The sequence below is a fragment of the Gorilla gorilla genome, chromosome 4 (genome assembly GCF_029281585.2).
Source record: "Gorilla gorilla gorilla isolate KB3781 chromosome 4, NHGRI_mGorGor1-v2.1_pri, whole genome shotgun sequence".
Lineage (NCBI taxonomy): Eukaryota > Metazoa > Chordata > Mammalia > Primates > Hominidae > Gorilla > Gorilla gorilla.
Genome location: NC_073228.2, coordinates 149,854,411 through 149,877,156, shown reverse-complemented (window position 1 = coordinate 149,877,156; position 22,746 = coordinate 149,854,411). Strand labels below are relative to the sequence as shown.

Below are 22,746 nucleotides of genomic sequence, written 5' to 3'. Positions count from 1 at the left end.
ATAGCTGAGATAGAAAATTTTATTGAATGTGGCTTTTGTTGAGGAATAAATAAAGTTCTTAAAAAGAAAATTTTAAAGAAGACGTGGTTCTTGCTTCAAGAAGTTTATAATATTGTGAAAAACTCATTAAGTAGGGGAATGAGCATTATTATGTCCATTTTAAAAATCAGGAGGCCAAGGCCTGGAAGGGGTGACTTATAAATGACAGAGCCAGCGTGTAAACAACTAGACAAGAAAACATCATATAGTTATAAGTGCTCTGACGTGATAGAGAGTGATTGGGGGAGGCAGCCACTTTAAATTAGGGGGTCGAGGAAGATCTGCTGAGAAGGTGGCATTTAAGCTGAAACGACAAATGTCAAGAAGGAGCTAGCTATGTGAAAATGGAGGTAAGAATATGCCTGGAAGAGGCACCATAATCTACTGTGAAAGTCCTAAAGAGGGAAAGAGCTCAGCTTGCTTGAGAAAAAGACAGAAGAAAGAAACAGAGAGAAGGCTGGAACAGAGCATGTAAGGAGAAGGTGATAAAAGAGGCCACGGAAACAGGCAGGGGCCAGATCACAAGAGCCTGGGAAGCTTCCATTTTATTCTACATATAATAGGAAGTCTTTGGCAGGACTTAGGTAGAGGGGTGATATGATCTGATTTATGCTTTTAAAAGCTCATGCTACTGTTTGGCAGTGTCTTAGAAAGTTAAACACATACTTAGCATCTGACCCAGCAATTCCACTCCTAAGTAATCACCTAAGAGAAATGAAAACTTGTGCCCACTCAAAAACCAGTATGCAAATGTTTATAGCAGCTTTATGCATAGTTGCCAACAACTGGAAAACAACTCCAATGTCTTTCACGAGGTGAATGAACAAACTCTGGCACATCTATACAATGGAATACTACTCTGCATCAAAAAGGAATGAACTACTGATACACGAAACAGCATGGGTAATCCCAAATGCTTTATGCAAAATGAAAAAAGCCAGACTCAAAAAGCTACATTCTGTATGATTCCATTTATATGACATTCTGGAAAAAGAAAACTACAGGAGCAGAAAACAGATTGGTGGTTGCCAGCACTTATGAGTTGGGGAAGAAATTGACTATAAAGGGGAAGCATGAGAAATTTCAGGGCAGACTATTGGAACTCTCCTATGTCTTGATTGTGGTGTGGTTAAGCAATTTTATGTACTTATTAAAATTTATAGAACTGGATGTTTAAAAGAGTAAATTTTACTGTATGTAAATAAAAAAAGAAATAAAAAGCTCGTTTCGGCTGCTATTTAGAAGTGCCAGAACAGAAGTAGGGGGACCAATTAGGAAGTTATTGAAATTGTTTAGGCAAGCTCTGATGGCAGCTTGAACTAGGAACAATGACTTAGAGGCCCCAGGACACCTGCCTCTCCATTGTTCACCCAGTAAAAGGGTAATATACACTCTGAATTGAATGAGTAAAGTTCTTTATACAGCCATTCTTGGCTATAATGAAATAAGTTAATTTTTTCTGCTTCCACCTAATTGTTCTGTCACCAGGTGAGTACCACCGTCAGCTTTTCTAACATTAACACTGACACAGGGCTCCGGGAGACTCTGCATCTGCCCTGTCCTCTGCCAACATGATTAATAGCTCTGCTGGGGAAGAATTGCAGGTCTCTTAGATTTGCACCCACTCATTTGAAACAATATTGTTGAGGCTCATTGGGCTGAGCAAAGTTCATATAACCCAGGCAGGCTCCATTGGAGGAGTCCTGATAAGAATGAGCATAGGCTCAGCCTTTGTTTTATCACCTTTTAATGCGGGTGCAATTCAATAAGTGAAATGATACATTAACAAGAAAAGTCCTGTTTATGCCAAACACACACAAACATGCACACATACACACATCATGCTCATAAGAAAGCCTCCCTTCCTTCCAATTGCTTTCCATGGCACTGGTAATTCAAAGTTTATTTAAAGAGTTCTCAGCAAGTGCTAGTCTTAATGAAATGACTGGAGTCAAAATTTAAGTGCTGCTTTAAAAAGCACAATTTAGATTTCAGGTAATTTTTGAAAATCAGGTTTCCAGATTAGAGCAACCACTTAATTATCTTTTTCCCCTCCGAGCAATTAGGAGAACAAATGAAGCACTGGCTAGTTTAATGATAATCTTGATGGTTCTTGTACTCGCTAATTTTAGAGGTGAAGTGGCAGGAAAGTGTATCCAAATGAATAATCATTAAATGGAGAAGTTTTGGGAAATGGGTTTCAGAAATGGGTAATAAGATGACTGGTGCCTTCCCCCCCAGCCCAGACTTATGAAGAAGAATCTCAAGATAATGCAGGAGACCAGGCAACCATTTCCATAAATACTTAAGCACCTCATATGGGTCCAATGAGGTACTAATTGCAGCTGATGTCTGTCCTTGGAGAGTCAACCATTGACTCTGAATCATCCTAACTTCCGCTCCTACCCAGCAGATGGCTCTGCCACTGACCTATGTCCATAAATCAAGAAGTGGGGCTGTCCTTGAACACTTCTCTCCTCTACGCCTGCCTCTGTCAATCCCAAAGTCCTGTGGATTCTGCCTCCTGAAAGGTCCGTGAACCTATGGGTCGAATCCACAGTCATCTAACTGGGCAATGCAGGGGCCTCCTAACTCTACTTTCTGCTTTTTTCTCCCTCCTCTTCAAATCGTTCCTCCCACTGCAGCCAGGGCAGTCTTTAAGAAATCCAAACCTGGTCACTTAAAAACCTTTCAATGGCTTCTGTTGGCTTTTGGGTCAAATCCACACTTCTTATGATATGGCAGAGGCAATGATACCCAGTGTTTCACGTGTTCCCTTATACTTCTCAGCTGACTTGACATCACATCAGGCTATGTGACTGGTTCAGGCTAATGGGCTGTGAGTGGGAGTGACAAGTGTCACTTCTGAAACGAGGCATTTAGTTGGTGATACAATTCACTCTTTTTCATGCATCCCTACTGTGGAAACTAGGAAGCCCACATGTTCCAGATGATGCAGCTACCAGATGGCCCAGCCCTATTGGTTTGGGTTCCTGAGTGACTATGTGAGCAGAGCCCCTCATCACTCTGCACTGAACATGGAATGTAGGTGAGGAATAACATTTTCTTTGTTAAGCCACTGAGACTTTGGTGCTGTTTATTGCCACGGCATAACCTAGCCTATCCTGACTATACAGGATGGTTTACAAAGTCCTCTGTGATCTGTCTTCCATTTACTTCCCTGGCTTCACTTTTTGTTCCTCTTTCACTCTCTAAGCTCCAGCTCTGGTACTTCCTTTTTCCCCTGGCTACACCACATTTCCTCATCCTGCAGGACTTTTGCACATTCTACCTCCATTATCTAAAATGCTCTCTATCTGTCAGATCTTGGCATAAGTGGCATTTGCTGACCTTCTGCCCTGATAAGTTGCATATCATGACTCCCTAATAGTTTCCACTACTTCAGTCTTTTTTTTTTTTCTTTTTTGAGATAGGGTCTTGCTCTGTTGTCTAGTCTAGAGTATAGTGGCACAATCACGGCTCACTGTAGCCACGACCTCCTAGGCTCAAATGATTCTCCTGCCTCAGCCTCCGGAGTAGCTGGGAACATTGTGGGCCACCATGCCTGGCTAGTTTTTAAATTTTCTGTAGAGATGGGAGTCTCACTATGTTGCCCAAGATGGTCTCAATCTCTCGGGCTCAAGCAATCCTTCTGCCTTGGCCCCCAATGTGTTGGGATTACAGCCATGAGCCACTATACTTGGCTACTTCAGTCTTTACATGATTCAACACACTTGCAATTAATGGAATACTTTCTGTATTTATAGTCTCTGAGAGTAGGGACCCATGTTTGTCTTGTGTCTTTAGAACTAGGCACAGGTCCTGGCATAGCAGGCACTCAATGAAAAATTAGTGAATAATTAAACATATGTTTAGGACAGGGTCACAGTGAATGGTTTGCTCTTTAAAAATTTTTTTTTTCCCCTGGGAGCTCTGACTACCTTCTCAATTATTTTCCATTCATTCACTCGCTAAGCTTTTTTTTTTTTTTTTTTTTTTTTTTTTTTAAACAGACTGCCTATTCTGTGTTAGGCTAGCCTGTGAAGTACAACTAACACACTCATCAGATATTCAGAGGAAAGAGGCCATTGAGGGTTTAACTACTTGCTGAAATTTTATGGACAAAGTAGGTTTCTATCTGAGCCTTATAAAATAAGTGAAATTTGAACAGGTAAAGAGAATTGGGTGGTGTATCTGAAAGGCGTCCCAGCAAGAGAAAAGGCATTAGGAATGAGAATTAGGAATGAGTTTAGTAGAGACAATAAGAAGACCAGCCTCTCTGGACCCTTCCTCCATCCCTTCCTTCAACACTGATGGAGTAGAGGAGGTACAGAGAACCCTGAAAGCTGTGCAATGCTCTGGGTACGCCATTCATTTCAGAACCTGCTTTAGCTCTTATGACTAGAAGAATTGGTTGCTTCTCCTCAATTGTGGTCTGTTCTGTTTCAAACCCTCCAATCCCCAGGGTGGACAGCACGCCTTTTACTTCTTTCATAGCTTTCTACTACTCATTTTTAATGCTTTATGCATGTTAAGCACCCAGTAAATGCAGCTAAACAATGAAACCTCTCTTTTAAATATGTAATGACTTGCTTCAAGCTAAAGTGAGGCTCATGGCTAATGAGGTTAGGCACTGACAGGTTATATTATACTGGAGCTATACATAGCCTAGCATGTTTTCTTTCTTTTTTTTTTAAAGAAGATTTTTCTTTAAAAAACAGAAGTAATAAATATATGCTAATTTCAGAAGATTTAGAAAATACATGTTGGCAGAAGAAAATGAAAAGCATCTAGAATCTCATCATCTAGTTATCACAAAATGTTAACATTTTGGTACATATCCTTCTCTAGTCCTTTATCCATTTATATAAACACATATATATTTATAAAGCTAGTTCCATATGGTCCAACTTATTTTTTATTGTGATAAAAGACATGTAACATAAAATTTACCTTCTGAACCACTTTTAAGTGTACAGTTCAGTAGTGTTAAGTATATTCACACTGTTATGAAACAGATCTTTAGAACTCTTTTATCCAGCAAATCTGAAACTCTATACCTATTAAACTTTTAAAAAACTTAACAATGAATCATAAATCTTTCCATAATATTGAACACTTTATGATATTAAATATTATTCTCCATATATTTATTCTCCATAAATATTATTCTCCATATTATTCTCCATAAATATTATTCTCCATATATGGATAACATAGTATTATCCATAGAGAGATGCTTTTTTCATCACCACAATTTAAAAAAATGAAGTCCTTATTGTTGAATATTTAGAGTATTTCTGTTTTTTATATATTTATTCTCCATATATTTATTCTCCATAAATATTATTCTCCATATTATTCTCCATAAATATTATTCTCCATATATGGATAATATAGTATTATCCATAGAGAGATGCTTTTTTCATCGCCACAATTTAAAAAAATGAAGTCCTTATTGTTGAATATTTAGAGTATTTCTGTTTTTTATATATTTATTCTCCATATATTTATTCTCCATAAATATTATTCTCCTTATTATTCTCCATAAATATTATTCTCCATATATGGATAATATAGTATTATCCATAGAGAGACACTTTTTTCATCACCACAACTTAAAAAAATGAAGTCCTTATTGTTGAATATTTAGAGTATTTCTGTTTTTTATATATTTATTCTCCATATATTTATTCTCCATAAATATTATTCTCCTTATTATTCTCCATAAATATTATTCTCCATATATGGATAATATAGTATTATCCATAGAGAGACACTTTTTTCATCACCACAATTTAAAAAAATGAAGTCCTTATTGTTGAATATTTAGAGTATTTCTGTTTTTTCATAATTATATACCATCACCTAACATTATGGTGAACATTTTTGAATATTTTGTACATCTATCTTTGCATACTTATTTAAATATTTTCTTACAATAAACTCCCAGATGGACTTATTGACTCAAAGGAGGCACACATTTTTAATATTTTTGGCATAAGTTTATTTGAGTTTGCATATGAGAGATTTCACTAATTTACATTCCCATCAGGAGAATAGAAAAGGCTCATTTCCCCAGACTCTTGCCAGAATTGGGTATTATTGTCTGGCATCTTTTCTTTAGAGATTTTAGTTAGTTCTGAAATAAGCCTCATAGCAAATAGGAATTGCTCTCAGGCATCACTGTAGCACATGAATATTTCTGTGTATGCGTAAATCAGATATAGACCTGATACTCACGTACCTCTACAAACAAGATAGGGAAGATGCCTACTTTATCTCCTAACTTGCCTTCTGCCCAGTTCTCATCCACTCGGCTGATCACAGTGATGATATCGTCCTGAAAGAGAAAGTCTCATGGTCAGCATTTACTCTCATTTTCAGGCAGTAAAAGCTCTCAGCAGAGATCAGTTTGGAGTCTCAGATGGTGTAAAGGGTCAGGAATGTAGCTTGTGCTTGATTTATTTGGGAAGTCTTTTTGCTAAAATGAACTTTCTCCATAAAGGGCAGTGTTTGTGTCACTGAGACCATAGCGGGGTAGATATAATTTGGAGAATCAATGGAATCCAATAGGAAAACTTTGAAATGTTTCTAATTTTTAATCACCAGCAGGGTCCAAGCTTTTCATTTAAATTTATCTGATGGAGAAATCAAGATGGAAGCCATAGGGAGAAGCACTTTTAGCTTTGCAAAAAGAAAAATGAATTTTATGCTCATTTTGAAGACTTTCAGAACCTATTCAATTTTTAATGCATCAAACATAAAGCAACTTTTGTTCAGATTTTTCTTACTATAAAAGGTTATGTGTAAATTTGTAGAAACATTTGAAAATACAGATAAGCAAAACAAGGAAAATATTATACCACAATAAAGATACAATCACTGTCAACAGCTTGAATAACACATTTTTTCCAGATTCTTTTCTATCAAGACAAAACATACATACATATAAACATATATATTTTTAAAAAACTTTTCCAAAAACATACACACATGCATATAATAAAGTGCACAAATCTTGAGAAATTTTACATTTGAATATATCCATGAAATCCGTGTTCAGATGAAGGTATAGAATCCTCCCAGCACCCAGAAGGTCCTTTGTGCCCTTTCCCACCACCTGTTAAGAGGCAACCACTACTCTGACTTCTAGTACTATACATTTATTTTGTCATTATTTTGTTCCTGTACCTCACACAAATGAAGCCATATGGGACACAGTGATTTTTTTAATTTAATGCCATTTTAGAAACACCTTTCCTTGTCCATAAACCATTCATCAAGTTCAACCTGTGTATTCATCCACTAAAGACCTTCTGATCTCTCTGACATTCTGTTCCATGCTCCTCAGGAATTAGGATTAATTTAAATTTAAATCTGTTACTGCATTATACCCTTTCTTAGCTTCCCCTTACACAGCGGTACCCAACCTTTTTGGCACCAGGGACTGGTTTTGTGGAAGACAATTTTTCCTCAGATGCAGGGGGTAGGAGGTGGGGATAGAGGGTAGGGGATAGGGAATGGTTTCAAGATAAAACTGCTCCACCTCACATTATCAGGCATTAGATTCTCATAAGGAGCACCTAATTTAGATCCCTTGCATGTGCAGTTCACAATAGGTTTCACGCTCCTATGAGAATCTAATGCTGCCACTAATCTGACAGAAGGTGGGGCTCAGGCAGTAATGCGACCCATGGGGAGCAGCTATAAATACAGATGAAGGTTTGCTCACTTGCCCACCTCTCACCTCCTGCTGTGCGGCCCGTTTCCTCACAGGTCACGGACTGGTACTGGTCGGTGGTCCAGGGGTTGGGGGCCCCTGCTCTTACACATGTGCAATTATGCATTTATAGGTTATTCTTTCTTTCTCTCTCTCTCTCTCCCTCCCTCTCTCTCTCTCTCTCTCTCTTTCTTTCTTTCTTTTTTAAAAATTTTTAGATGGAGTCTTGCTCTGTTGCCCAGGCTGGAGTGCAATGGCGCAAACTTGCCTCACTGCAACTTCCGCCTCCTGGGTTCAAGCGATTCTCCTGCCTCAGTCTCCTGAGTAGCTGGGATTACAGGCACGCGCAACCACGCCTGACTAATTTTTGTATTTTTAGTAGAGTCGGGCTTTCGCTATGTTGGCCAGGCTGGTCTCAAACTCCTGACCTCAAGTGATCCACCTGCCGCGGTCTCCCAAAGTGCTGGGATTGCAGGCGTGAGCCACCGTGCCAGGAGGTTATTATTTCTTTCATGTCGGTCTACCCTATCAGACTATAAACTTCATGTGTGCAGGGCCTGTGTCTGTTTTGTTAATCTTTGTTTTCCCTAGCACCTAACACAGTGGCTCCCTTTTAGTAGTCAGCCAATAAGTATTTATTGAATGCATGCATGCATGAATAAATACATGACGTTGAATAAATTACACAATTTACTGAGCTAGAAAGCACTAGGAAAAGAACAGCTTTGGGAAGGAAGATCTTGAGTTTAATTTGGATATGCTGAGTTTAGACCATGAGATTTCCTAGAAGTCTGTGTATTTCACAGCCTTCCAGAATGGGTCAAATCCTCTCTTTTGGTTTCTTTGTCATAATTTCCCATTTATATGTCTGTTTCTTCCACTAGATTGCCAGCTCAGTGTAGGTAAGAACAATGACTCATCACTTTATCTCCAATGGCCAGCTTCGCACATGGATGGGCTCAAGAAATGAATGAGTGTGTGAAGTAAGTGCCCCAGTTTACAAATTCCCAGAAAGGGTGAGAGAGGCAAACGATGATACTTCCTTATGTCTTCCTCCAGCTGTGTGTCTAATGCCTGGCACAAAGTAAATAATAAATATTTGTGGAATTGAACTGACTTTCCTCTAGCTGTAGTCTAGGTCTACACTTTGCTGTTTGGGCTGTAGAATGACCTTCCTTAGGAGTCTCGCTCTGAGGTTCCACGGCAATAATAAAGATCATTATCTCAAAATATGGAGGGCAGAGAGGTTGTCTAGTTTGAGAAAACCTGAAGTAAATCTCCTTTCTGGTAGTGGTGGAATAAAAACATTTTGTAAAAGGAAACACCTTGCCTAAGCTATTGTAGCAGTGCCATTTTTTATACTTATATTTGATGTACTTATCACGAGTAGTGAAGAATGAAAATAACTCCAACTGTGGTTTCTATGAGAGATGTGAATGTTTATGGAATAACAAATACTGAATACAGATAGTTAAAGTAGTGTAGACTTTAGTACAACTGTCATTACTTGCAAATAGTGGGGAATCATCTAATGAAAAAGAGAGGCACAAGAAATCTTAGGGTAATTAATGTTTGAAAAATATATCTTGTAAGAGGTTATTTATGTAGAAAGGCACGATTATGTTATTGTGTGTGTCTGGAGTGTTTTGAATGAGATGTTTACAACAAGATAGAATGTAAATGAGTAGAATTATGTAACCATAACTTGGTTGCAAGAATACCCTGCCACATACATGATAAAGAGGTAGAGGCTGTAGTTTTACATAGCATGTTATCAAATTGTTTGTAATTTTCTGTCCATGTATCGGTGCTTCCCATTACTCTGCCAGGAGAGCAGAGACTGTGACTTATTCACATACTATTCCCAGGGCCTGCAAGGAGTAAATGCTCAAAAGTGATAGAATGAATAAATCAAATGTGTTATTCAAGCTGTTGACAGTGATTGTATCTATATTGTGGTATAATATTTTCCTTGTTTTGCTTATCTGTATTTTCAAATGTTTCTACAATGGTTTCAGGATAAATGAATGAATGAGTGAATACTTTTGTAATTACAATAAAAAAGTCTTACAGACTTCTATCACTTATTCGTAGATTTCTCTAGAGATTTCACTTGCATGTAGTTTGAACTGTACACACATATTACATATATATGCACTACATATATACATACGTAATTTATTCACAAAATATATTTTTATGAATAAAATAAATATTAACAATAATATAATATATTTAAAATACAATTTTTTAAAATCAGCAAATATTAAACAAGCAACTCTGTTCTGCTACAGTCTCTACGTGGTCCCAGGTGACTCTGGTGGCCACCCAGAATCCTACCTTGAGGAAGGTCAGGCAATCCTGGTTCTCACTCTTGTCCTTGCCTCGTAGGTCGAAGTTGTAGAGGGCCCTGCAGAGCGGGGGCGGCTGGGGCAGCTGCTTGATGACTTCCACGGAGCTGGCTGGGAAGTTCCCGCTGATGCCATTGATTTCCCCCTGGTACCAATTCTCATCAAGCTGTCTCCGGAGAAGGATGATATCTCCCTTATTAAACCTTAGGTCACCAGGATTCTGCCCTCTGTAGTTGCATAAGGCCTTTGCTCGAGGCACCTGCAATGGCACAGACCAATAAGATATGTACTTAGTTTAGAGTCTAGAGGAACAGAAGATACAAGCATTCCCCCTTTTATTGTACTTTGCTTTAACATGCTTTGCAAATATTGAGTTTTTTACAAATCAAAGGTTTATGGCAACCTGTGTTAAATAGGTCTGTCAGCGCCATTCTTCCAACACCATGTGCTCACTTTGTGTCTCTGTGTCACATTCTGGTAACTGTTATTAACTTTAAATATTTTAAACTTTTTCATTATTATTATATCTGCTATGGTGATCTGTAATCAGTGATCTTTGAGGTTACTATTGTAATGTCTTGGGGGGTGCCACAAACTTTGCCCATACAAGACAGCAAACTTCGTCGATAAATGTCTGTGTTCTGACTGCTCCACAAACTGGTCATTTTCCCATCTCTCTCCCTCTCCTTGGGCCTCCCTATTCTCTGAGACACAAAAATATTAAAATGAGGCCAATTAATGACCCTACAATTGCCTACAAATTTTCAAGTGAAAAGAAGAGTTTCACATCTCTCACTTTAAATCAAAAGCTAGAAATGATTAATCTTAATGAGGAAGGCATGACTAAAGCTGAGATAGGCCAAAAGCTAGGCCTCTTGTGACAAACAGTCAAGTTGTGAATGCAAAAGAAAAGTTCATGAAGGAAATCAGAAGTGCTACTGCAGTGAATACATAAATGATAAGTAAGTGAATCAGCCTTATTGCCGATATGGAGAAAGTTTGACTGGTTTGTGTAGAAGATCAAACCAGACACAACAGACCCTCAAGCCAAAGCCTAATCAAGATCAAGATCCTAACTTTCTTTAATTCTATGAAGGCTGAGAGAGATGAGGAAGCTGCAGAAAAAAAGTTTGAAGCTGGCAGAGATAGTCTGAGGTTTAAGAAAAGAAGCTGTCTCTATAACATAAAAATGCAAGGTGAAGCAACAAGCCATCAATATTGAGGCAAGACCCACCACCAGAAAGAAGATTACAACTTGCTGAAGGCTCAGATCATCATGAAGGTTTTTTTTTAGTAATAAAGTATTTTAAATTAAGTTAGATATATTGTTTTTTAGGCATAATGCTATTGCACACTTAATAGACTACAGCATAGTGTAAACACAACTTTTTTTTTTTTCTTTTCTTTCTGAGATGGAGTCTTGCTCTGTTGCCAGGCTGGAGTCCAGTGGTGTGATCTCAGCTCACCGCAACCTCCACCTCCCGGGTTCAAGTGATTCTCCTGCCTCAGCCTCCTGACTAGCTGGGATTACAGGCGCACACCACCACACCTGGCTAATTTTTGTATTTTTGGTGGAGACAGGGTTTCACTATGTTGGCCAGGATGGTCTCGATCTCCTGACCTCATGATCCACCCACCTTGGCCTCCCAAAGGGCATTACAGGCGTGAGCCACCATGCCCAGCCAAATACAACTTTTATATGCACTGGGAAACAAAAAAAATGTGTTTGACTTGCTTTATTATGGTATTAGCTTTATTGTGGTGGTCCAAAACTGAACCTACACTATCTCTGGGGCATACCTGCATAATACTTTTTTTCCCATAAAACATGGATATTTTATTCCAGCTCTAAGAAATGGAAAAAAAGAGGGAAACACACCTTTCTACACACCATTCTAATTTAACTGACATTAATTAGGGAAAGCTAGAGCAGAAATATATGATTATACATATAAATATGTATGTCTTTATACATACATATATGCATTTTCAGATTTTAGTCTCACTGGAGTTCATGTCTTTTTTTTTTTTTTTAAATATGGGCCCCTAAAGGTCATTAAATTCAAGCTAATACTTCTACCTAAGTTTCCTCATCAATCATTTAATATTGTTTGCATTGCATTCACAGTTTGTGTGTTAACCACTTATGTAATTTATCAAATTGCACATTTGGAGAGGTAAGGGGAAAACTTGGTTTAAATAATACTCTATGTATCAGTTACCCATTACATGATTTTTTTCATCATTATTTGCAACTTCATACATCTTGTAGTTTTCTATGTAGTCTCTGTATGCAGTCTACTTCAGGTTCCAGTGCTGTACTTGTCTATATGTTCTGGGTGGGACCACCTGTGATCCATGAACTTGAGGTCAGGCATAAACTGTGTAGCACCTGAGGTGGATTCTGATTTGGTGTTTGCTTCAGAGCTGAGTTCTGTTGGCAAGGGCACTGAGCGTTTCAAGATGTGAGTTGTTTTTGCAGGTACTTCTATTTCGGCGGGGGATCCTAGCTTAATTTTTTTTCTTTAGGTTTAGGGAGTGACTCTTTTTTTGCTGCTTTTTGTTCACAACGATTTAACTGCTTCAAAAATTTGCTGGCTTGTAGCATATACCTTTTTCCCTGTTACCTTAGCAATTATTACTGACTGAACTGGGTAGCAAACAGTTGCTCATAAAGTGGCCAGTCCCAGAGGATAAGTAATTTTCTTAAACTTAGAACCTTTTCTCGCTGAAACCAAGCCCGCCAATCCTGAAACCGTAATAACTCCCATTTTCGGAAGAAAATCTTGAGGAGGATTCTTCAGATAGACATAAGCATCTTTCCCAAATTGTACTGTATCCATTATCCCATTTTTCACAAAGACATAAACACCCTTGCACCAGCCAGTATAATGACCAGTTGCAGTGTAGATGGAAGCAAAGCCCGTTTGTAAATGACCAGGCTGCTCTTCAACATATTTAGACTGGAGCGGTGGTGCAGTATATACGGGGAGCTGCTCTGGTTTCACTAGCTGCTTTTTGGATTCCTCTTCTTTGGTTGCATGTACACTTACAGATGCATGTATCAGACTTGCAGGCATGGTTGTCAGTTTTCCCATCTACTAGCAGGGTGAAAATCTGAAACATTGACAATGGTAAACGCTGGGGAGAATGAGGAGCAACAGGAAGTCTCATTAATTGCTGGGTGATGAAATAACCTGCACAACAAATGCCCGTGATACGAGTTTACCTGTATAACAAACCTTCACATGTACACCTGAACCCTGATGACCGCCATGTCTATGACCCTTTTGGCCAAGGTTTTCAGACGACACCTGCATAACATTAATAACTAATTACCGAGCACTTCCTATGTGCTAAGTGTGTATGTGGATGATCTCATTTAATCTAGGCAGCCCTTGGAGATAGACATGCATTATCCCCATTTATAAGATAGGGTGACAGAGACACAGAGTGGTTTGTTAACTTGCATAAGATGACACAACTGGGAAATGGCAGATATGGGACATGAACTCAGATTACCTGATGCTAGAACCCCTTTTCTTAATCACTACCCAAGGAACAGGGCCGTGAACTTGACTCTACGTCTATGAGATGGGAGTCAGTGACTCTTTCTGGGTCTGAATACTGATTTTGAATTCTGGCTCTACCTCTTTCCTTTTGTGTAATCATGGCTAAGTTACTTAATCTTTCTTAAACTGTATTCATTTATAAAATGAGCATTTGGATCATTAGGAAGCTCAACTGAGACAAACAATTAGTCAGAGATCAATCGTCAGTTTTTAAAAAAAAATCAGCTCAAGCATAATCGTTTGTCAAATCAGTTGTCTAAATAATTATTTCAGTCAAATGCATTTTTACTAATTGAAATTTTTTTTTCACGTAGAAATGGCCTCACTCCAGTCTTGCTCGAAGTCTGCTGGGTAAACTGCAAGTTCTAACAGACTAAGAGGAAGTGCTTCAGTCACCTAAGGTAGTATTTTATTTTGTGCTTTTCCAATCAGTGGGATTATGTAATCACCTCTCATTGTAGCAGTCTTGCTGTTCATAATCTTGCTATTCATGCAATGGGGTATAGAGAGGCATTAATTTAAGTCTTCATGGATCTCCTGAATCCGCAATGATCATTTGAAAGAAGAATTCCGAGCAGCTTAGTGGTAGAGATAAGACCCAACATTACTTTGGTGATGGAATGGTGGAGGTGTCCTTTTCTGCTGGTCCCCAGATACGTAAGGAGACCCCAGGGGTGAAAAAACCACAGGAACACAGCTCATCCCCAGGAAACTGGTGGACAAATGAGCAAAGATACATGTGCTAGGGGGTTTAACATAATGCTGTGGGATAAACAGGGAATTGGTTGAATAAATTATTATATAGCCATACCCATACAATGAAAAACTTTGCAGTCATTAAAATTGATGTTTTTCTATAATTAATAATATTGAGCGTTACTGATAATATACCATTAAGTGTAACAGAAGAGGTTAAGAATAGTTATGTAGACTAGATTTTCATTATAAATACACATGTATATTTTTATCTAGGGAAAATGTTAGATGACTATATGCCAATATTTTAGAAGTGGTTATCTCTAAGTGGTGAAATTTTTGAAAATTGAAAAAACACTTTTTTTCCTAAGTGCTTAGCTGTGTTCTCTAACTTTTCTATAATAAAATAATTGTATTGCTTATTAAAATTGGACAGTTAGAAAATGAATGAAGTTGGTGGATGAGAGGTAAAAGGTATGAGAGGAATTTAGAAAGTAAGCCAAGCTGAGTAGGATAAGCAAACTATGCAACTAACTTTTTTGGGGAAGGTGTTCCCTACCTGAGAAATAAGCACGTAAAAGCTGGATGAGAATGGATTTCTGGGGAATGACCCAAATCTGTTAGACCCCCGGGGTTGGGTACATCAGGGAACAATAATTGTTCCTCCATACTTCTTTCTCTCAATTTTCCATTGTAATATCACATTTTTCTGGGTACATGACTACCTGGAATATTGGTCACATTTTTATCCTTTCTGGTGATTAAGTCCAGGCCAGTGTGGGAGTAAGCAACCTTTAGGAAGCATCGTTCCGGAGTTTTCTTTTCCTCCCCTCCATCTTGCTATGTGGAATGCAGACATGATCCCTAGAGCTCTAGCTGCCATCTTGAATACTGAGGACGAGGGCCACACCTAATAGGGAAGGAGCCTGGGTTTCAGAGCTTCTGCACCCATCCTGGATTACTTCACATCCAGACTTTTGGTGGAGAGCTAAATAAACTTCCACCTTGCTGAATGAATTGTGAGGCTTTTTTAAAATTATTATTTATGAAAAACAGAAAAGAGAAAAGGAAAGAAAGGGAGAATGAGAAGATAAGAAAAGATCTAAGCCCCTTTAGATTTGCATAATTATAATATCAATAGCTAACCTTTACTGAGTGCTTCTTTCTTGTGCCAGATTCTTTGCTAAGTGCTCTAATTCTCTTTGCTAAGCACTCTCTAATTCTCACAACAACCTTTGAGGTGTGTATTATTTCAAATGTCAATTTTTAGATTAAAAAACTGGGGATCAGAAAATGATATGGTTTGGCTGTGTCCCCACCCAAATCTCAACTTGAATTCCCACGTGTTTGGGAGGGGCCTGGTGGGAGGTAATTGAATCATGGGAGCAAATCTTTCCTGTGCTGTTCTCATGATTGTGAATAAAAGTCTCATGAGATCTGATGGGTGTATCAAGGGTTTCCGCTTTTGTTTCTTCCTCATTTTCTCTGGCTGCTGCCATGTAAGAATTGCCTTTCACCTCCTGACATGATTCGGAGGCCTCCCCATCCATGTGGGACTGTAAGTCCAATTAAACCTCCTTTTCTTCCCAGGCTCAGGCATGTCTTTATCAATAACATGAAAATGGACTAATACAATAAATTGGTACAAGTAGAGTGGGGTGTTGCTGAAAAGATACCTGAAAATATGGAAGCAGCTTTGGAACTGGGTAACAGGCAGAGGTTGGAAAAATTTGGAGGGCTCAGAAGAAGACAGCAAAATGTGGGAAAGTTTGGAACTTCCTAGAGACTTGTTGAATGACTTTGACAAAAATGCTGATAGCGATATGAACAATAAGGTCCAAGCTGAGGTGGTCTCAGATGGAGATGAGAAACTTGTTGGGAACTGGAGCAAAGGTGACTCTTGTTATGTTTCAGCAGAGACTGGCAGCATTTTGCATCTGCCCTAGAGATTTGTGGAACTTCAAACTTGAGAGAGTTGATTTAGCGTATCTGGTGGAAAAAATTTCTAAGCAGCAAAGCATTCAAGAGGTGACTTGGGTGCTGTTAAAGGCATTCAGTTTTATAAGGGAAACTAAGCATAAAAGTTTGGAAAATTTGCAGTCTGACAATGTGATAGAAAAGGAAATCCCATTTTCTGAGGAGAAATTGAAGCCCACTGCAGGCTGCAGATATTTGCATAAGTAATAAGCTCACTGTTAATCCCCAAGACAACAGGGGGGTGGGGGGAACATGTCTCCAGGGCATGTCAGAGTTCTTCATGGCAGCCCCTCCCATCACAGGCCTGGAGGCCTAGGAGGAAAAAGTGGTTTCATGGGCCGGGCCCAGGGTCCCCGTGCTGTGTTCAGCCTAGGGACTTGGTGCCCTGTGTCCCAGCTGCTCCAGCTGTGGCTGAAAGGGGCCAATATAGAGCTTGGGCCATGACTTCAAAGGGTGCAAGCCTCAAGCCTTGGCAGCTTCCACTTGGTGTTGAGCCTGCAAGTACACAGAAGTCAAGAATTGAGGTTTGGGAACCTCTGCCTAGATTTCAGAAGATGTATGGAAACACCTGGATGTCCAGGCAGAATTTTGCTGCAGTGGCGGGCCTGTCATGGAGAACCTCTGCTAGGGCAGTGCAGATGGAAAATGTGGGGTCAGAGCCCCCCCACAGAGTCCCTACTAGGGCACTGCCTAGTGGAGCTGTGAGAAGACGGCCACCATCCTCCAGACCACAGAATGGTAGATCCACTGTCAGCTTTCACTATGTGCCTGGAAAAGCTGCAGACACTCAACATCAGCCTGTGAAAAGCAGCTGGGAGGAAGGCTGTACCCAAGCTGCCCAAGATCATGGGAACCTACCTCTTGCATTAGCGTGATCTGGATGTGAGACACAGAGTCAAAGGAGATAATTTTGGAAGCTTTAAAATTTGACTGCCCTACTTGATTTTGGACTTGCATGGGGCCTGTAGCTCCTTTGTTCTAGCCTATTTCTCCCATTTGAAATGACTGTATTCACCCAATGCCTGTACCCCCACTGTATCTAGGAAGTTACTAACCTGCTTTTGATTTTACAGGCTCATAGGTGAAAGGGACTTGCCTTGTCTTGGATGAGACTTTGGACTATGGACTTTTGAGTTAATGCTGAAATGAGTTAAGACTTTGGGGGACTGTTGTGAAGGCATGATTGGTTTTGAAATGTGAGGCCGTGAGATTTGGGAGGGGCCAGGGGCAGAATGATATGATTTGGCTCTGTCCCCACCCAGATCTCATCTTGAATTCCCACATGTTGTGGGAGGGACCCAGTGGGAGGTAATTGAATCACGGGGGCAAGTCTTTCCTGTGCTGTTCTTATGATAGTGAATAAGTCTCATGAGATCTGATGGTTTTAAAAAGAGGAGTTCCCCTGCACAAGTTCTCTCTGCCTGCTGTCATCCATGTAAGATGTGATTTGCTCCTCCTTGCCTTCTGCCATGATTGTGAGGCTTCCCCAGCCATGTGGAACTATAAGTCCAATTAAACCTTTTTCTTTTATAAATTGCCCAGTCTTGGGTATGTCTTTATCAGCAGTGTGAAAACAGACTAATACAAAAAATTTAAAAGTTGCCCAAGTTCACAAAGCTAGAAAATAATGAATTTAGGATTTGAACTCAGTATCCCCAAGCCCAAGCCTGCAATTCTTTTTCTTTTTTTGAGACAGGGTCTCACTTTGTCACCCAAGCTGGAGTGCAGTGTCATGGTCTTGGCCTCTGTAGCCTCAACCTCCCAGGTTAAGTGATCTTCCTGCCTCAGCCCCCCAAGTAGCTGTGACTACAGGTGTGCACCACCACGCCTGGCTAATTTTTTTTGTATTTTTTGCAGAGACTGGGTTTCACCATGTTGTTCAGGCTGGTCTCAAACTCCTAAGCTCAAGTGATCCACCTGCCTCGGCCTCCCAAAGTGCTAAGATTATAGGTGTGAGGCATTGCACCAGGCCTTTTTCTTAAAATATAATCTGTGGTTTCCCCCTATGAGAATCTGGGAGGTGTTAAAAATGTGAATGCCTTGATCCCACCCCTGACTGATTTGATCAGAATCTCTTGGAGTAGGATTCAAGTAGCTGCATTTTTATCAAGCTCCCTCACCAAGTTTGATGCTACTGTAGGTCTAAGCTATATCTTATTCTAACTCAAATGGGGGCAATGAATGGAGTTTTGACATAGGCTATAGGCTTTGTAAATTGCTAGCTTTCTTTCTTTCTTTTCTTTTTTCTGAAAGATATTTGCAGTGCAGGTAGCTTACATGTTTTAATGACTTACTGAGAGAGCATATTAAACTAAAATTACACAAAATGCTCAAATTGCTTTGAAGGTGCCTAAACCTTGAAACCCTAAAATAGTACTAATTGCCTATTTTCATCTTTTCTCCATCTCCCCTCAACACAAATAAATATTGTGGAAATGAATTATATATAGATTCTATTGTTAACAAGAAGACCCTCTTTCTTCTTTTTCTCCATTTTGGATAATCGCTCCTCTGGTAGTCTCATTTCTATGTTCATACTCACGGAAAACATTGGCTTCCATAGTGCAAAGCAGGGCAGAGGGAAGCAGGAAGCGGTGGAGCGAGGGGAAGAGAGAGGGAGAGAGTGAATGACTCTGAAGAGGAAAGGAAATTAACATTTATTGGGGTTCTGCCAGGCCACAGACATTTTTCTTACATTATTGCACTACTGCACTTTCCATGTATTATCTCATTCATATGCTCTCAAAACCCTATGAAGTAGATAGTATTATCCTATTTTATGATGAGGAAACAGAAGTTCTGATATGGGAAATGTCACCAAACAAGGTCACACAGCCAGTGTATGGCAGATCCAAGATTGGCTGAGGCTCGTTTGACCTGAAAGCCTGGGTGTTTTTACCATTCTCATTGTCTGCCATCCACCTGAAGTCACCTAGCATGTTTTTCCATCATAAAACTCATTTGGGGCTCTGTTTTGTAATCAAAATCTGAATCGAATGTGAATGCAATTTGCTTGCTGCTGGTTGTAATAGCATGAATTATTGAACTCTAGAGCTCTCACATAAAAGTTAAGCATCTGAAGAGACTCAGCTGGTTGATTCTATCCAGTCCCCCACTGCTCTCTCAAGGGAAAAAGATTCCAAGTTCCACATTAGCTCTCACCTGTTGTATTGTTGGCACTAGCTTTTCTCACCCATCATTGTTTTCTGTCTCTACAGATGCAGGGGCGAGAAGGCACACAAATAAAGTTTGTGTGGAGATCTCACAGTCAGGTCATCACCAAACTCTTTTTCCTTGGGTATACCTAAAATGCTTTCCTTTTCTGATATTAAAAAAGCTCAAGACTCTATGCTTTTGTAATTCACCTATTCATTTGTCTCCTCAGTAGGGTCTGGAAGCTACAAGAGGAATGATTTTGATAGAAAGATAATGCATAGGCTTCAGAGACAAGAGCTTGCAGGCACTTTAGTAATAAAATTATGTTGTTGCTTTTCCAAGCATCCCCTTCTGTGAGGAACCACCTGTTCTCTCCTTACCTTCTGATAGGCAGGTTATTCACCCTGGCCACATCATACACATAAGGGTACGTGGGCCAGGCTAGCCAGTTAGAATATCCCAAACCCTCAGCACAGTGATGAGGCATGTGCCTCAATCAGGGATAATTAGTATTTTCTCTGAGATTTGATATACAGATACTGAGAAATAATCTCTATTGCTTTTGAATTATGAGCCTTCAGGTTGTGGACTTTGGACCACCAGTGCAATATATTGTAGTTCAATGTTGGCTATTATATTGGTGATATTTCCCAACCAGTAGACACACTTTCCTGAAAGAAGCTGTAGAAGGCAGCAGAACTAGATATAGCAAGCTAGATAGGTAACTAGATAGCTAGAGCCCTGACAATAAAATCTGAACTCCTAGATTAAATGGTGCCTGGTTATTCAGTTAGATGAGATCTCCAATTCTCTATATCCCCAATTTACTGTTGATTACTTAAACTACTTGGAGTTATTTTTTGACACTTGAAACTGGACCAGTCCTAACCAGCACATATTTGAAACCCAGAAACAACCAACTTCATAAAAATGTAATATCCAAATAGCAAAATTCAGAAACAGCAGGACGTTCAGCTGCCAGTGAGCCCTGAGTTTATTTCCAATTTTAAAAATAAAGGGAGGTAAAGGCTGATAACAGGGTAAAAGAAAAGGAATGTAAGTGGAGTAGAATCAACCACAGTGACACATACAAGGGAAAAAGCAGAGCTGAGATGAGAACTCAACCTGCTACTGTGTAACAAGCTCTTTGACACACCCTGGCAATGCTTCCCACCAATTTAGAAAGGTTGGCCTGGTTCTCTCTACTCCTCGCATCAGGTGGGACCAATATCAATATGCTGAGCTAATGGCTTATCAATGGTTTACTTCCCTGAGCTGGTCATGAGATTGCCCATCACTGGAGAATGCAGCCCAAAACCAAAACCATCCTGGCCTTTGACTCAAGTTATGTATCATTTCCCAGGCTAAGTTATCTGCTGCTGGAGAATTCAGGATTTGTGTCTGAAGCATCTCTGCCTCTCTATCTTTGAACACTGTACACACGTAGGTGTTTAAGAAATGCTTGATGAATGAATGAGTGAATTACTCTGAAAACATTCAGGAATTACTGTTCTCAGATACATAGAATGCATGCAAGGTTAATACAAATGGCTGATAAGAATTACTCAAGTGCAGATCTATTGGATGAGCTAGGGAAAAGAAGGATTGTTTTCATCATGTTTTCTAAACATCCCCCAATTTTAATGATTTGGTGTTATACACACATACACAAAGGTTCCATACTCAAATAAAGTTAGGCATCACTGAATCAGCAAAATCACACAGGTTTCTTTGCTGACTCGCTTTTCAGAAGTTTTATTTTGTGAACGTGATTTGCATAATTGCATCTGGGGCACTTTGCTGGAAGAGCCCACGTGTCTTGGGAATGCTGGGCAAGGGAAATGTAACTTTCCCTGTGGGTTCACTCCACTGATAAGGTAAGGGGTCAAAAATTGTACTGTACCCTAACTTTGTAGTTGCTGCTTAACCAACGAAGCCACTGTGCCTCCTTCGCTCATAGTGATAATCTTTTTGGAGCAGATTTGTTGGGGGAAATAGAGTAAATATTAGAAAGGGCTGGTTAGCCCTTGTGTATGTTTTCTCTTCTCTGATAAGGAGGGAGACACTACGCAAACCCCAGTGCTCACCCAACAGGAGGATCAGATCCACCTGGCCTTGGCAAATCCCAGATGATCCACTGCTGGGTGCTTGAGATCAGCAGAAAGCTCACGGTGATCTTACCAAGTGGAAATCCCTAAATCCGACATTCAGATTTGAGACCAGTTTTATAAGACACTCTGCGTGAGTTTTTTGTTTTTGTTTTTTTTTCATAGAAAACTTTACTTCAGGAGAGGTACTAGGATGCAATAGTTAAGAACTCATGTTAGAATCAAGTGGGATGTTTGTTTGCATTCTGGCTTTTGTAACTTTGGCCAAAACATTTAGCATCCCTGATCCTTAGTTTGGACCATCCACAAATTGGGGCTAATACTATTATTTCCCTGTGCAGCAAACTCAGCGAGTCTGGGTTATCCAAACCCTGCATATTCTGACAAAAGTTTTGGCTCTTGCCTGGGAGATAACCTCTAAGTCCTTAGAATATTTTGGCTGATCGGAGAGACTTTGTCTACCTGGAGGCCTTGGGTCACATGAGATAGTCTAAGCTAACAATGTGATTTATGGTGGGAGCTCTGGGCCAAGCGGTAGAAGCTCGACCTCTGGAGGGGCTGGAGACTGAGGGCAGCCACATGGGTGGTCTGAGATGGTAAATGTCATCACACAATGAAATCTCCAGTAAAATCCTGGACAGCAAGTCTCTGGTAAAAAGAAATGCTGTCTGCATGACTCCACTGGGAGAGGACAACTGGAAGCTTTATGGAAGCTCCTGGACTCTGCCCTAATGTGCCTTTTTCCACTGCTGACTTTAACTTATATTCTTTCACTGGAATAAACTATAACCATGAGTATAATGGCTTTGCTGAGTTGTGTGAGTCCTTCTAGTGAATAATTGAAAGTGAAGGTGATCTTGGGACCCCTGAGCACACTTCCTCATGGTTTTGGAGACGATTAATGTGATAAACAATGTAGAATACTTAGTGGAATGCCTGGAAAATAATAAGTGCTCAATAAATAAGGAAGCTTAGGAGAGAGGGGTAATAGGCCTGCTGTTATAGCTTCTGGTCTGACTTCCCAGCTCTAGTCATCATTCATTCCTTTTTTGCTTTCAACAAATATTTTTTGAGTGCCAACCATGCTAGGTATGGTCAAGACCCTTCATGGAGCTTACATTCTA

General features: G+C 39.7%; 1 protein-coding gene and 1 pseudogene across 6 annotated transcripts in view; both read right to left on the bottom strand.

The window, feature by feature from the left end:
* SH3RF2 (SH3 domain containing ring finger 2) overlaps positions 1-22,746 on the bottom strand; it is a 127,199-nt gene that overhangs the window by 52,821 nt on the left and 51,632 nt on the right. For all 6 annotated transcript variants that reach the window (XM_004042754.5, XM_063706847.1, XM_055387298.2 and 3 more), the window contains exons 3-4: positions 10,103-10,372; positions 6,287-6,382 (exon numbers count right to left, since the gene is read on the bottom strand). In XM_004042754.5, the coding sequence (XP_004042802.3) occupies positions 6,287-6,382; positions 10,103-10,372 (366 nt within the window). The remainder of the gene's footprint in view (positions 1-6,286; positions 6,383-10,102; positions 10,373-22,746) is intronic.
* Positions 12,417-13,390, bottom strand: LOC101131578 (MICOS complex subunit MIC27-like; annotated as a pseudogene).